This window comes from Phalacrocorax carbo, chromosome 5 (genome assembly GCF_963921805.1).
Source record: "Phalacrocorax carbo chromosome 5, bPhaCar2.1, whole genome shotgun sequence".
Lineage (NCBI taxonomy): Eukaryota > Metazoa > Chordata > Aves > Suliformes > Phalacrocoracidae > Phalacrocorax > Phalacrocorax carbo.
In genome coordinates, this window is record NC_087517.1 from 24,292,529 (window position 1) to 24,309,428 (window position 16,900).

Below are 16,900 nucleotides of genomic sequence, written 5' to 3' on the forward strand. Positions count from 1 at the left end.
ATAGAGGAAAACTTTTGATCTAGTAATTTTTGTGACCATCACACCACTAATTCCTTGGAGTAGCAAGTGTCCTAACGTATGGTGTGTAGGTGTGCTGCTTCCCCAGCCTCTATATGGGAAGGGCTTCCAGGAGGTGAAGTCTGGCGTAGCAGTCTGTCACACAGTCATGCTCTTGACTTGTCATTTGGTTATTTTTCCAGCAGTTTTGTTAAATGTTGATTCCCTTTTCTTCTGGCTTTTAAAGGTGTTATTCTGAGTTAAATATTTGATGCAATAATGATTTATATTGCTATCAGCAGTAGCAGTAAATCCATAGTGTACATATAGCTGTTAAAGATTCAGCAGTGTTACTGTGTGTCTTTAATACTGTAGTTCCTTTTTCTGTAATCAGGCAGCTTTTACAGGTTTTTAATAAGACCTCTAACTTGATGGAGCTTTTAACTACAGCCCTAGGTAGAACGTTCAGGTAGAAAAATAAGTTCATTTAGTAATTTTCACAGCCCTTATAAATGCACTGGTAGGAATCTGGAGGAGAGACCTTTCCCTTTTCCCCCAGAATTCAACTTAGTGTACACTGTAAAATCTGCACAGAGATTTCTGATGTGTGAAGATTTAATTTTAAAACTGTAGAACCAACAACTTCAAACATTTTATATTGTGTGCTAAATATTCATATGCCTTTTAAAGTCAGATATAGTCCACTGCATTTCTTGCTTTTGCACTACTGAAGAAGTTTTGTACTGAATACTAGGAGTCAATGCTACTTACACTTCAAGTGTGAACCGATAAAATTTGAATAGAAAATATTTTCACAGTGTTAGAAAACTTCATTCTTCCCTTCTGAAAAACAAAGCTGAGCGTAATGCTTGTGCAAAAACTCTTGTGCTGTAAACTGAATATCATTTGTGTGGAACATGCAATGTTACACTTCTGTGTGGTAAAACCTTGCAGCGTCAGTTATACTCTTTATTGCACTTGACATATGATGTCTTGTTTTATTCACACTGTGGATTTGATTTTTCCAGTGTAAAGCCAAAGCAAACAAACAAAAAGAAATCATGCAATGTATTTGATTTCCTCAATTGGTGTCATAAACTTTATTCTGATGTGAACTTTTTCCTTTGCTTCTCTTTGTTCCAAACCTCTATTTTGCAATAAACATTTTGACAGTAAATTTTATGCATTTGTGTCCCTGTGTAAAATGCTGGTGTTTCAAGAGGTTACTTATTGTCTGCTGGTTTAAGTAACTTTTTGTATTACTCACTGTGTGACAGTTCTCCTTTATTCTCCCATTTATTTATTTTTTTTAAATTGAAATAATACAGAACATATTCTGCCACTTGTTATATTTAAACATGGGAAAAGCTGACAAAAATCGATTGTGCAACTAAAAATGTAATATTGGGCGTCTGCAGTAAATGATCCAGTTCTACAAATTATTGTACCAGGCCCACGGCACCAGCTGGTTTGACTAGAAGTCATGCAAAATGCATGACCCGCTGCCTTCCTGAGGATGTTTACAATTGCCGCTTGCCCTCCCTTGTGCTCAGGCATTGTCCCCAGCACTACTTTTGCCCCACAGCGTCCTGCCCAGGTTGTGGGTAGCTGTTAGCATAGGGAATGCCTGAGTAACAGCAGGCAGGTTGAGAAGATTGTCTGAAAGTGTGGTGTAGTAGAGAGAAAAAGCCAGGATGGTCTTTTTCTCTGGCAGACACATCTTCCCTTCTGCCACTTCACCCTAATTCCTTTGGCTCCATCCCCTGTGGGGAGATAGTGGGCAAAGGGATGGGTTTGAGCGTCCACTAGGTCCTTCTCACTAAGGTGGCTTCAGCTGGTCTCAGGGATGCTTTGTGCCCAATAAGGTTTGGCTGAGACATTGGTGGAGGAGGAGGAAGAGGATCTGAAGAATCCTCAAAGTGGGGTAGGCAGCAAAAAGTCATAGTTAGAGGCAGAAGTCAAGGGATGTCAAGCAGTCACAAATCCTTCAGTGGGAGTTTTGTGTGGATGCTGCAATGGGTGTTTCACAGTGAAGGCTGACAGTTGTGGGCAGATTACACTAGACCCTGATCTCCTGCCTGGAGAGCCAGGGAAGTGCTCAGGCACATAATGGACAACTCTGCCCTGGGGCTCGGTGTTCAGCTGGAGGCAGGCAGGGGTGAGTGCCTGCCAGGGAGGGGGGACATGCTTGGCCGGGGCGGGGGTGGGGGGGAGAAGCTGGAGGGCTGGTGGGTGGCAGGGCTCTCTGGAGGAGGTAACAACGCCTTGGTGGCTAACTGATCTGAGTCTCTAGTAAGTCGATGTTATCTACATTGAATAAGTTTGCAAGTACGTCGTGGTATTGAGCCTTTGGGAGACACTGACAGTCCAAATACACACCAACCAATGCTAACCCTTTAGCTGGATAAAAATGCCAAGAAGGTGAAGCTTGGGATACCATATGCTTGAAGTGAGTAAAATGGCAATCAGTATTATAGTGATGCCTTCTCCTGTGTCAGTTTTCAAATAATTCCAGAATTTCACTTAACGCAGCCATTCTCCTGTGCATTCTCTGTGGTTTCCTTGCGCTTGAAGAGCTAACACCATCTTGCATACAGCAAAGTGTGCCCTGCATGGGCTGCAGCACTGGAGGAGGCTTGGAAGTGCTGGACTTGCCCAGCTTCAGGGGAGCAGTTACAAAGTGTTGGCAGAAACCAAGAGAGACTTGTCTATACAGGAAGACTAGCCACAGTGGCCTGACTCCAAATTCTGCTTTCACTGCTGCTCAGTGACAGTTGTCCTTCCTTTTGCAGAAAATACGCATCGTTCGGCAGAGTCGTAATCACAGTGTTACTTCCATTGCAGAAATCAGGTGGTACCAAAGCCATAGCAAAAGCAAAAGCCTTCCCATAGTGTCAGAGCTGAGACGAGATGCAGCTAGAGGGTCCCTCACCATTGGACGGTTTACTTTTACTTCCTAAATTGTTTCTATTGGAGACCTGCTGATAATTTTATCTGCCTAAAGAGATGAGATCGATTTAGCACTGCCACCATGCTGTTGCAGACAGCCCATGGTCAGTGTCAATCCAAGGGTTTAGTATGTCAGTATGAGAGTTGCAGCCTCAAGTCCTGCCCTTTGCAGGGGAAAAGGAACCAATTAATAATTGGCCACCAGAGTAAAACTTGGGTGGAGGGGAGAAAAATGGTCAGACAGTTTTCTTTTCAATTCGTATCTCTCACACAGTTGCTGCCCTCCTTTGATATTTGTGCATGGACGGAAGAAGATGTGGTGAGTATTTTGTGTTGATGTGGCCAGTGTTGCGCTGCTGGAGGTCTCTAACAAATTGCAGTGGGTATGGAGGGAGGGAAAGCCGGATCAGAGCATCTAGGTGAGACTTTACTGCTATTCATTTGGTGAAACTTGTGTCCCAGAAAGGCTTTAAAATGACCATGAGTAAATTAAGAACTTGAGCAACCTTCACAAAAGTCACTTTCTCCAATACCCAGAAAATAATCTGTGTTGGGAGCTGTCAGCAGCCAGGAGGATATTCCTGAATGATCATTTGAGGTGGAAGTGCCCAAGACATGTCCTGGGCAGGACAAAACAGGTTTGAAGGTTTTATCCCACTGTGCCACTAGGATGGCAATTAACTGAAAATTATGGGGTTTTTAAAGGGGTGTGGAATCTCTCTTTCATATAAAATACTGGCATTGAGCATTTTTAACCTCTTTATTCAGTTAAAAGGCTAAACAAGAAACATCAATGATTTATCTCTAGCATAGTCATGTGTCATAGTGATTTTAATGTCCTGTCTAGCACCCTCCTCCTGTGTTGTGCACCATGGGGTTTAGCTAATGTTTACCGAAGGACTGTCTAGAAAGCCAGTGCAAAACCCATGATAGCCCACCCTGGCTCCTTAACATCAGCACTTTTAGCATGTGACAGATCACTAAGCTGCTTTGGTCATTTCTGTTGTTTTTCATAATAAACTGAGGAAGGTGGCTGAAAAATAGGAGGCAGTTTTAAACAGCTAATTAAAAGTAATCACTTGCATTGGTGAATCTTGAGTTCTTTAACCCAAAGTTAGAAATATTTTCAAATTTTGTTTTAAAAAAGAATTATTACTTGCAAACTCCAAATAACTGTAATATAAAATTGTGATAATGTGAACTTCAAGACTGATTCCTCTTTTTTGCAGTTTTTCTGGATGCAGCAACTTACTAGAAAAGGTAAAAGCTATTTATACGTACCTTCATATTCACATTTATGAATATATATACATTTGCTCATCTTTTTCTCCCTCCAATAAAGCCACCCTATGGATTTCTGAATAACCTCTCTTATCTTAAGGTGATGCTTCTGGTGAAATGAGCGTATATGCTAGCTTGTTTAAGGAACATCATATCACTGGGAAACGATTGCTTCTTCTAGAAGAGGAGGATTTAAAGGACATGGGAATTGTTTCCAGAGGCCACATCATCCATTTAAAGGTATTTAACAGCATATGTTGAATGTTGCAATAGGTTATACTGTGAAGATTAAGAAGGGTTTTCAGTAGTATTAACACAAAAAAAAGTTATAAAGTTAAATAGAGAACATATTTGAATAAAAAAACCCCAGAGTTAAAGGTTCTAGATCCATACGGGATCTAGAACCCAAAGGAACCTGAGCATTTTATGAGGCAGGAAAATGCGCTGCAGTCTTTATATTCCTCTGCAGTTCTTGCTTTTCTTGTGGGCTGGACTGTCAATACTGCTAAAGATTTGCCTAGGAGGGCCATCTTCCCGGCAGAAAGCTTTGGGTATCTTCAGAGAGAGTTTTTCCCCAAAGGTGTCTCTTTAGTTGAGGGAGGAGCACATATGAAAACAGTTATTTGAACTGAAATCTCTGAAATTTTCAACTTTCGCGTTTCATCTATAGCTTAAAACATACTTTGACTAAGAAAACTCTGCTAGAAAACTTTAAAGCTGGTTGACAGCCAGGTTGCTTTGCTCTTAAAGCTTTGTTTCACAGCATTTTAAATATCTAATGTTTGTAATGAGTTAGGAAAATCATAGTCTGGAAAACGTAAGCATGACAGCAGTAATAGTATTAATACTGTAGCCACAGGAGAGAGTTCAGCTTCCTGGCAGTCAGCTTTGGAAAAGGATTTCTTTAAAAGCAGCGTCTATAATTCCGTTAGGTTTCAATGATTTTACACCACAATTTACTAGTAAAGAGATACTTGTATCCTAATTGCTAGTCCTGCAAATTTAGCTTCCTAAGTCACACAGATTTATTCCCCTTTTGCTTATCAGCCATTTTTCCATGCCACCTGCCATTACTGATGTATTTCATTTGTATTTCCTACAGGGAAAATTATTCAAACTTAATAAAGTTGATAATGCCCAAAACGAAAGATTTCAGCTTCCTGGGTAGACTGAGTGTAAATAAAAACAACTAAAACAACCCCCCAAAAATCTCTTTCTCTGATTAAGCAGATCTGATTCTGACTGCAAAATGGGGCCAATCTACCAGGACAGTTTCCAGAACAGGGCTGTATTTTAAACTCTTCTACATGCCCTATTGTATTCATAATGGAAAGCACAATGCACATGGAATTGCGCTGGTTTTCATGCTGATAACTGCAGTATGAGACACTGAATAACTCTCATCTGATATTGTTGATTTGTTTTATTTTTTTCTAGACTGCTATTGAGAAGTTAACCCATGACTACCTAAATCTGTTTCATTTTCCACCATTAATTAAGGCAAGTCTCATTGCTTCTTATGTTGGTATGAATATTTTTCTATTCTCGTGTCTCAACTTTCCTACTGTTCGTGGGAGGGCAAAGCAGCGGTTCCTACAGAGGGTTGTGACAAATGCGGAGGGTCAACAGCAGCGATGGGTCACATCAGAACGAGTAATAGGATAATAAAAGTTGTTTTCAAGGGGGCTCTAAGATTTTTATCATGGAACTGGTACTATTAAATTAAAAGACTACTGGTTGTGATTCCTTTGCTGTCATTAATCAGAAATTACTCTTAAGAGCCATTCCTTTGAACTGGTGCCACCAGCTGCTCACCACTGAAGAACGGCAGACCTCTGGCCAAGAATGAGCCCATCATTCCTCAGTTTGTTAATGTTGCAGGAGAGAAGGGTGATTTATAATGTCTGGTCACCCTTGTGTTAACCTGTTGGTTTTCTGATATCAGTAACAAGAGCCATGCAAAATGGAGAGAGTGTTTGGGAACCTTGAGGTTGCCAGAGCAGATATTTGCCTGATTTAATTCTGTGAGCTAATCAAGCAATTCTAGACCCCAAAGCCTGAAGTAGCTTTTTTAGTCATAATTTATTGCACAGTTATAGAGTGCTATCCACTTGAAGTGAATTTACATGCAGTGAAACTCTGTTCCCTGAAGGGGAAAATGAAAGTCGGGGCTTTGTCGCCATGCCGCGGCTGCGATTCCAATGGCAGTGGCTGCCACGATGCTCACAGCGGCACCGTGCCAGGCTGGAGCAGCTCCACCAGGAGCAGAAATCTTGCAGCATCTCCCAGGTGCCGTCCACTGTGCACTGTAAACCTGTGCAGAAGCCCTGGCTCCTCTTGGAGCAGTGTGATGGCTCCTTCTTGCTGCCTGCCAGACTTGTAGCATCTGAAAGGCAAATCCTTTCTGCCACCAAAGGCCTTACTCCTGTCTCCTAGGGGGTTGTGGTAGATGTGAAGTCTCACCTTGCCTTTTTTTTGGCAGGATTCTGCAGGTGGAGCTGAAGAAAATATAGAGAAAATAGTGAATCTTGAACTCGTTTTTGGTTATCACTTGAAGCCAGGAACTGGTCCAAAGGTAAGCTGGGAGTGCTAGATCAGCTGGTGTGGTTAACAGTCACTACCCAGAGGGTCCAGTATCTTCTGAACAAAAAAAAAAAAGAGGATTTGCTGTGAGAATCCTCTTGTTTTGGAAAGTGCTGACCGAATGTCAAGGTGGCAAATGGGGCTGCATTGGTGATGGGGAACCGCACCCCAGAGCAAGCGAGGAAGAAGAGAGTGGCACAGAAAGCTTTGAAAGCTTTTGTTTCCTTGTGAACAATTTTTTTTTACTCTAGTTTTTGTAATTCAGGCTTTTGCTTTGTTCCTTTTATTCCAATGGGTGTGAAATAACAATCCATTTATGCAAAAAAAACCCCATTCACAGTTCAGCAGTGCCATACGCCTGTTGTTAGTGGAGAGACTATTACTTTTGTCTTAGCGGAAAGGTGGTGGCTTTTATGCAAGCAAGAGGAGTTTGGAAAATACGTGGTATGCACACCTGCTGGCTGGGGAGGACTGGTCCTGGTGGTGACTGTGTTCACTCACGCTGCTGGGGAAGGAGGGAGGGGTAGGTACAGCACACTGCAGATGGCAAAACTACTGTGCAGAGCTGGTAAAAGGCAGTTACCAGCATGCCGCATCCTAATCAAACCTCCGCTCCAAGCCGAGCTGGTTCAAGGATCTCTCGTTACGCCCTGTGTAACGGGAGTGTTGATGACTCCAGATGTTCCAGCAAAGCATTTCTACTACATTGTCTTTTTCAGAGAGTGAGGTTTGTCCCATGCTTTTTGTTTTCTTTATCCAGCTTGCCATAGACTCAGAGTTTCAAGAGTCTTAGAATTAATCGTTTATGTGGAAATGGTGTGCAAAGCATTTCTGAGTTAGAGTCAGGGGTTGTGACAGCAGGATTTGTTTCCTTTTGTATTTAACAAATCTGCATTGTGTGTCCACCCTAAACTTGTGGGTGGCTGACTTTCATCTTGTGTTATCTGGCTGCTTTGCTTTCAGGGCATATTTGCAGTAGTCTCTTGATTTCTGTACTTGGTGGTGCTTGCTGAGAAAGCATTTAGGTTTGTACTTAGCAGGAACTTGGACTCGTACTGAAAGTATTTCATCAATTTGAAAAAGCTGTTTGCTTTTTGTCTGGAGATGTCCATTATTTGTTTGTTTCTTTTATCCTAAGCACTTTTTTTTTCCTATTAAAACCTTCTTTATCACTATGTGAATTACTTAGTCTCAGTGTTCTTGAATGCAGGTAGCTTATGATGCTGTACAGCTGCTTTCTTGTAGGTGTGTGACTTTCCCATGTGCAACTCTACAAGGAACTAAAAGTCCATGAAATAGCTCATATCTCCCTTCCATTTCCAATATGGGTTGTGAGCTATACTGTAGGGAGGTGGGCAGCCTCCCCCAGGAAACAGCAAGAGAAGGAGTGAATAGACCTGAGTGTTGGAGAGAAATTCAGGTTTCACTAATGCCTACTAAGTGTGAGGACAAGTAGGTATTTTAGCCATGACAGCAAAATTTGTAAATGAGACAGCGTGCCAAAGTCTACAGGACAGAAGCTGAATTGTTATGAGAGGATGGGGCTAGTTCAACGGGCCTGCGTAGTGCCAGCATAACCTTTGCAGATTTCTGATATGCCAATTGAGAACCCTTTTTTTTGGGTCCTGCCTTCCCTGTGACCTCCTAATTGGTCCCCTCTGCTCTGCGTGCTGTCAGGCCACTTCTTAAGGAAGCCATTCCCTCCACAGCAGTAGGCGCGTGCCAGGCATGCCTGCCCTGGCATCCGCCCTACTGCAGTGCCCGAGTCCCCAGTGCTGTTCCAGGAAATGTGCTATTTGTCACCTGAGTTTGTGGGGACCGGAAACTTCTGTCTGAGATCTGTTTATTAACTCATACCTGCCTTTAAAGATGTTGCAGCTAAGCCGGTTTTAACAAGCGGACTGCAAGGAGTAGATTGACTGAGCTTTTGGGCAGGATGCTAGGGCTAATGTGAACAAGGTGATTTGTGTTAAACATCAGACTAACAAACACTGGTGTGGTACATACAATACAGAAAATTTGGCGAGCTTGCTTCTTTGAAAATCCCTGGCTACAATCTTCTAGCTCCCCTAGAGGCTGCTTTAAGCCAGCTACTGCTGCCATCCAGATTTGTTCCAAAATGAACTAGGATGGAAGGGTTTAAACTTCTTTTACTGTCCCGTTTTTGTAGAAGAGTGGTGCCTATTCCTGTAAAATGGGTCACCAGAAGCACCTGGGATCATACCTTCCACCATCTTTATAGCTAAAGATCTGGCCTACATCAGTTTAAAAATAAATTTTTCAAAGGAACTTTGCCCTAATCAGTCCCTATAACCAGCTGCCTAGATAAGAAGCGTTTCTTCTGTTTTAGCCATGAGGAAACAGAGGCAATAAGCTCAAATCTGGGTTATGAGTTGAGAATGAGTGTTTCCCAGGTGATGTGTAGACTGTGTACATCATGGGAGTTTATCAGGCTCAGCTGGGAGCTGGTGCAGCACAGCAAGAAGGGCTCTGTACAGGGCAACAGGTCACGCTGGGAGCTTTTACCCCAGCTTGGCTCTGCACTGGTCTCCAGGATTGAGTTCCCATTAGTTATTGTAGTGCGTCTTCTGGTGTAGTTGCACCTGGAAGCAAAGCCATCCATGTGCTCAAAGGTGGCTCTGCCAAAGCATGGGACAGGATGGACGCATGGGACAAAAGCACGCTCCTGATCCGAACTAAAGCCCTGGTGTGGGCGCAGCCTTGGCATGCAGCATGACATACTGCAATGCCACAGGGCATAAAAGTGCTGGATGAGCTGGTCCAGGACCCAGAAACCATGTGAGGGATGCAGGTCAATTCAGATGCATTTGGCTGGTCAGAGCACAGCAGCGTCTCAGGTGCGAGGATGGTTCCTTTGGGGCACAGGTGTCCTCTCCCTAGCACTGCACCGAGCCCTGTCAGCACAGCCAGTGCACCTTCTCTGTTAGCAGGCAGAAACTTAAAGGCCGTAGGAATGGCAGTGCCTTTTAGCAAGGATCCTGATGAATGTACTTCAGGATGGCATTACAGTGTTCAGCCTTGTCTGTACACTGAATGAAACATTGACTTCCCAGTACACAACTCTACCAGCCTCAGATTTGTTATCTAATTTAAACTGCATCTTCTAGTGGGATTATGTTGGTTTCCGCCAGCTGACAGATGCAGTCATTTCATTACAGTTTCCTTCCCTTTTTAGCTGCATCTTTGGAGGTGATGAAAGCTCAGTTGACCTTTGTGCTCTCTGAATGCATCAGGAGTGAGCGCTGCAAAGCTAACCTGGTTTTTAGAGGTTTCTTTTCCAACTCTTGTAGTTCAAGTTATGTGGTTACTTCCATTCACTTCCTTTTAATGACCTTTCTGTACACAGTTCCCACTGAGCTGAAAGGTGATAAATTTAGACATTTTATATAATTTTCTTCCACAAATTAAAAAAAAAGGGGAACACACACCAATTAACTCCAAGATACCAAAGAGGGTAAAAAACAAACCCTGGCAATTGTGGCTTGAGCCGGTTCACAGAACTGCAGAGGGAGATTTCAATGGCTTTCTCGTCCTCGGTGGCTCATTAAAATTTCCCAATCAGGGAAAGGTGTCTGAGCTGTGTTGGCTCTGCACTGATGAATTGCCCAACCCCTTAAGAAGGATGGTTCAGAGTCTTTTTGTCTCCTGTTGGTGCATTCTTTAGTTTTGGTCCTCAAAAGGGCAGATTTCACCATGCCTTCGAATGTTTTCATTTTTTACCGAGTGTGGCACAAACTGACCTATATCCAAACACAAAGCCTTGAAGCTGGCTCACCATTTGCCTTATTTTTCCCCAGTTACCTCTCCCTCCATTTGACAAGGTAAGGAGCAGAGCCTCTTCATAACCATCTGCTAACTGTGTGAACTATTTTTTAGCCTAGAATATCCAAACTGGGATGTATTTGAATGCTATTATTTAAATGTGTAATGCAAAAGTGAATGTAATATTAAGGTCACTTTAGAGAGACATTGTGACCAACTCTTCATGTGGAGAAACCCGGCAAAATGCAGGCAGTACCAGAAAAAACAGTACTGAAATAGTTGATGTAATGGGAATGCAGTTGCAAAAGTGACTGAGACCATTTCTGCTGCGTCTTCCTTTCCACCTTCCCACTACATCACCCTTTCGTCACTTTCTTAAAAATAATTCCTAGTTCAGACAGACATGAGATAACATCACCAGTTTAATTCACCTTGTAAGGTACTTTTCACGTTACAAATGTGGCAAAAAATAAAGCAAGGGCCAAAGTCTAAAACTTAGAATTCCAGTTTTGTACTTTTTGAGTCGCACATATGCTCTGTAGGTATTTTAACCCACTTCAGTAAGTAAAGCTGGCAGACGAATCTGACCCTTCCTTTGCAAGATACTTGCAAGTACCTTGACTTTCTAATGTGGGGTAATTTAACCTTATCTCAAAACCTCATCTTCTAAAGCCTCTCTTTAATTACATCTCAAAACCCAATGCTTTCACTACTAAAGGCTAATAGTTAATGCAAGAATCAGAATAGGTCTGTTTGTGTGTCATTTTCATAGATTTGCTCCTACTCTAATAAGTAGTCAGTAAAGGGGTAAATACTTCGTGAAGGAAAACAAAAATTACCTAAGCTGTAAAATAAAACCATAGCCACATTTAAATATAACCAGCACCATTAAGAACTGGTTTATGTAGTCTGCCGAGGAGGTGGATCAGTGGTAGGGTTTTAGAAGTTTAGTGCCGGTGATCAGAGCTCCATGTATTTTCTTTCAAAGAGCCTTATCTGGACCACATATTGTTTTTACACAGGTGGAACTGGTATAACTCCATCACCTTACTGGGATTGCTCCAGCTGTAGCATCCATATGCAACTGAAATCAAACTCAAGCTGACACCTTTTAAAATCTTTGTGTAGGTGGTGCTGAGCCAGGGATTCCCATCAGAAATGATTCTATGATCCTGAAGAGGCATATAGACTTTTCAGCTAGGTAATTTGCTCACTTGACTTTCTAGACTTTTTAATCTCAAGCTTTGTTTTTACACCTTGGCCACTCTGAATTAACTTGCTGCCTTCCAGATGTTGTCTTTTATGGATACATCTGCAGAAGCGCAGGCAGGTTCCCAGTGGTCTGTAGGCTTGGCACACATCCTCTCCAGACAGAAGCCTAGAAGAGGAGCCTCTGGCCCTGGCATGGGCAGATGTCCAGCGGCCCTGCCATGCCTTTTCCGACATCCTGCACATCCTTGCCCCCTCAGGGCTGCAAGCTCCAGTGTGTGAGCTGTAGCCTCCACGTGCCAGCCCACCCCACCATCGGTGGGGACGTGGTGCCTGCACAGCTCTAGCATGTTGTTCCCATCAGTGGTCTGTGGGAAATGCCATTGGAGGACAGGGCTGGCTCTGACAGCATGGGAGGGCACCCATGCAGCCCTCAGGGAAGGGACTTGTGTTTTTCATGCTTCCACCTTTACAGTCCTCTGTTGCAAGCAGGCTGCTTGTGTGCATGATGATGCCTGTGACCGCAGCAATCCCTGTTTGCTTCTGATCATATGGCAAGGGCAGCTTTGGGTAAACGCTACAGCAAGGCTCAGGACCGCTGTTATTGCAGAGCTCTCCATCTCGGCTGCTGCAACCCACTCTTCGCAGAGCACCAGCCCACAGCATGTAGCGGCACCCGGTATTTACAATTATGTTCCCTTCTGTGGTGGCACAGAGCTTCACAGCGCTGGATGTTAAAGGAAGGCGCTGTCAGGGGACAGATATTTTGGGTACCGCCGGGTGGTCTGCGTAGGTGCTAAAAAGGCCTTGTGCTTCTCCAGGCGAAGCTGCAGCCAGCCAGTGCCTGTAGCCTTGCGGAGGAGTAAGGGCTCCAGCTTTCGGAGGAGGCATCCAGGCAACTGATAACATAAATATATATTTCGCTTGCTTTGTTTCTGTACGTTTTAAGACCATCTCTCTCGGAAGGCCTCCCCTCCGCCCCTGTTTTTTTCTGCCTGCACAGCTGAAACAAAACCGGCGGTGGAGCCACCTTCTCTCTCTGGAGCCTGGCTGGCAACAGCCTGCCCTGACCTGAGACACCAGCCATTGTTAAGGGTATAACACATTTACATATTTTGCAATAAAACATCAGTTATTTGCATTACTGTGTCAAGTTTTATTTGATTCTTTCACCTAAAAATGACTCATTTTCCTTTCTTGTATTTTAAAAACCAACTACTCTAAGCTTGTTTGAGAATAATCAAAAATTGCCCATTTAGCTAGAAGTCATTTTCTTTTCAAAAGGCAAATGTTATTTAATCTTTCAGCTGTTCATTGTGCCATCATAAATACTTTCTTTTCAGCACAGTTGTGGGGACTGAAATGAGCCCACTAATTGCCTCCCATTTCGACTGACATGTGGTGGTTTAGTGGAAAGAGAACACAGCGGGGAGAAGGAAATAGGAGGCTGAGAAAATGAGAGCTAATTATTTTCACTGCCTCATGTCAGGCTCTGTGTCAGCCTTGTTTTTACAAACTGGAAGGTTTAGCACTAAATAAAACAAACTGGCGTCATGTTTTTATATACTGGCAGTGTCATGGAAGCAGCTGCACATCTCAAAGACAATATAATGCCTGCATTCGCATGGACACCATCTGACAGCCACTGTGAGCCACTGCTAATGAGGATATCACAGTGGTGCCAAGTGAAAGGTGCTGAATTATGTATGATTCTTCATCAGTGCAGCAATAGTCCTGTACATCATTATGAGACATTGTTTTGCTGAAGAGATTAAAACATTCTTAGTTCCAGACCCTGCAACCTATACACGCTACAAGAGGTTATTAATGGAATTTTTAGGGAGAGTTTCTTGTGGATTTCTTTTTGGTTAAAAATATCTCATGGGACAAAGCCGTGGTGGGTCATGACACTATATATATAAAGAAGAGAAGCAAATTAACCATAATTGTGTTATCTTCCTTTAAATCCAGAATAATAAAATATAGTGTAGCAGGGTGATACATAATGATAAATAACCCAAGTGCTGTCACTAGATGTTCAACTCTAATGCCTTTAAAACAGCAGGTTTCAGCAGCTGAGATGGATAATAGCTAAGAATGTAAAGGAGCTTCTGGGGACCTAAATCATCAACATGCTACTACTTTTAGTACCAGCATGACCAACATTTTTTTCGTATTTGTTTCATCTTGCGTTACATCTTACTTTTCTTCTAATAGCCAGTTGCCTGCTACAATGCTGTTTCCATTTTTTTCTTCAATCTAAAAAAAAGAAAAGTTTATTGCAACCACTGATTTTAAAATGAATCCTGGATTTGGGCCTCCTTGGAAAATGAGGTGTCTCCCCAGCAAGAGTTTTAAGCTGTTGTGGCAGGAGGCATGCTTGTTTAAAGCCTGTGCTGATCTTTTTTATTTCCCTTTCTATTTTTGTTGCACACATTAGCGCATATGGGGTTAAAGGAATATTGTCACCACAGTAAGCTGAAGACTTAATTTTTAAAGTGTTCTTATTTTCTGTTTCAAAGCTGAGAAGTGACTCAAAATACATGTGTGATTTGCTTTTCTTGTCTACAATCATTTGCAGAGGCTGATGATTTATGGGCTTTGTCAAAGTGTTATTCGAAAATGTTTTTCACACAAAGTTTTTCTGGTTGTGCTTCTCAGTTCTGAAACTAAATTTTTTTAAAAAAAGACAAAAAGCTGAAATTCTTTATTTAAGTCAAAATCAAGCAGGTAAATATTGGGAGGTATTTTAATGTTTGAATTACAAGATGTCCAGGGAAATCTCTTTGAAGGACTTGTGTAAGTATATTTGTCACGGAGACGTTTTGAACAAGCCATTTCCAAATTATTTTCCCATACATGTCTGGCACTAAATGTAGTCTCGATCCAAGAAATCTTATGGCTGCAATTCATCAAAGAATTGAAATACGTATACTTGGTTGTTCTAGCCAAATTTTTGCTTAAGTGGCTGAGCATTTCTCTCCTATTCATTGCTAAATAAGAATCTAGAACTCGATTGGAAAACAGGGAAATATGTCCCTTTCTGCAGCACACAAATGTCACGTTATTTACTGTGTGTTTGAACGAAATAGTTACCAAGTGCAAGACAAGTAGCCACCTACTTATCCTAGATTTCCCAGGTGCTTTGATTCAAAAGTCACCTCACTGCTGTCTTTTCTCCTTCCTTTCCTTCCTCTCTTTTTTTTCTGTCTTTTTTTCTCCCAGCCTCTCCTTCCTTTCTCCCCTCTTTACTTCCCTGTCTTTCTCTCTCTCTTTCTTTCTTTCCCCATTTCACTGTTGATTTTACAATAATGCAAAATGAAAACCTTTCCAAATAAAATGAGTGATGTATTTTTGAGTGACCAGGGAGGGTATGCTTAGTGTGATAATTTGCCCTTTGGTATCTGCATGGTGCTGCTGGAGAGGACTCTGAGGAGGATGGAAGGTTTGGGGGCTGGATTTGAAGGACGGGAGAGTGTATTTTCTTTCTCTGAAGCTGCAGTTTGGAGCTGGGGAAGTCGGTGTTTGTGCAGGGCTCGTGCATCCACAGCTGCATGGGGCAGCCTGATTTGTTACCGCACAGAGAGGACTCCTGTGCGTGGCAGATCCGGCAAGGGGCTGGGCGCTGGTAGGTGCCCACTGCCTGCCAGACCCTGGATTTACACAGCTTGTCGGCCTTTTCCTTAGAGAGGGTTGTTTGATTTATGTTGTTTATTAAAATGAGCTCACGGTTGTCAGATCTGGTCTGTAGGAAGGTGTGAGTGAACAGCACAAAATCCTGAGTTGTGAAGGCACAGGAACCCTGGCACAAGGTGCCGCTCTGGCTCTCAGGTGTTTGGCACTGGTCTCGTGGCGGAAGATGCACTGAATTAACTGGAGCATAGTATTTTGTGCCAATGTTCTGTTCTTTCCTTGGTTCAGGTGTTTTTCTAAAACTTATAAATGTCATCAAGCATCTTGTCCCTAACCTTGGGTTTGATCTGCAACAGGGAATCCAGGTAGCATGAATTTAGGGAGTCCTGCAAAAAAGTCTGGCAAGCAGGCCAGTGTGGGCCGGGAAAGGAGCACAGTTTGAGAGGTGAGGAGGAGTCAAAGTCAACTTGCTTCGCTGTTGCTATTCAGTTACATAGCACGTACAGTCCTCAGCCGATGTCAGGGCCGGTGCGTCGTGCTGTACCTACCTGGGAAGAGGGAGGCATGACACTGGGTTAGCTCACAGCCCAAAAAATCAGGACAGAAAAAGGATGTGTGAGAGATACAGTCTGTGATTAGGAAACGAAGGCACAGGGCAATGTTGGCGCCTTACCAGGTTGCGCAGGAAGCTGATGGCAGAACTGGAAGCTGAACTCAGTGCCTCCAAGTCTTGGTCCGCCGCCCTGACTGCTGGACCGCGGTTCCTGTTGCTCAGACTCGCACCAGGGTGATGCGAAAACCAACTCACATGTCCACTCTGCTTGTAAAACGCGGAAGCTTTCAATGGAGACAGATGGACACACAGGGCCAAATGCTTTCATAAGCATAATTTGTTGTTGCGGTTCGGAAATGATTATACTCCAGTTTTCTTTTATCTTGGAATTGCCAATTCAATGCCTGATTGAAAGCTTTGAGACTTCTGAGGGCTGAGCTCCTACGTTACATTTATGAGAGATGCACGTGCAAACACTAGCACATAATCGCATGTGCGAACGGATACTTTTTAGGCTGCTGTACATTTGTGTGTGCAAATAACTGCTTACGCAAGCCCTTGGCCCTAAGCGGCCATCTGTGTCCCCATTGAAAGTTTTTGCATTTTCTGAGCAGAATTGAGGAGAAGACTGCCTTCCGCAAATGCTGAGACCACACCTGACCAGCCGGCGGCGCGCGGCAGACACAGACCCTCCTGAACCCCTGGCGTGTCTGGAGGAGCTCCTGCCTCTGTGAAGGGCAGATCCCTTCCTGCCTCTACAGAGATGGAGACGCTCTGCTTCACTGCAGCCCTGTTGTCCCTCAGGGGGCTGATTTTTAGAGGAACTCAGTGCACTGGACAATATCTAATTCCCAAAGCACCTGCTGGACACACCAGCGAAAGTTGGCTGGTTTGCAACATGGACAGGCAGCC

The 16,900-nt window shown here is 43.2% G+C and overlaps 1 protein-coding gene across 3 annotated transcripts in view; it reads left to right on the forward strand.

Moving 5' to 3' along the window:
• The window catches only part of MAP3K20 (mitogen-activated protein kinase kinase kinase 20), a 94,530-nt gene that overhangs the window by 66,997 nt on the left and 10,633 nt on the right, over positions 1 to 16,900 (forward strand). For all 3 annotated transcript variants that reach the window (XM_064451618.1, XM_064451616.1, XM_064451617.1), the window contains 5 exons: positions 3,221 to 3,265; positions 4,176 to 4,206; positions 4,328 to 4,467; positions 5,665 to 5,727; positions 6,710 to 6,802. In XM_064451618.1, the coding sequence (XP_064307688.1) occupies positions 3,221 to 3,265; positions 4,176 to 4,206; positions 4,328 to 4,467; positions 5,665 to 5,727; positions 6,710 to 6,802 (372 nt within the window). The remainder of the gene's footprint in view (positions 1 to 3,220; positions 3,266 to 4,175; positions 4,207 to 4,327; positions 4,468 to 5,664; positions 5,728 to 6,709; positions 6,803 to 16,900) is intronic.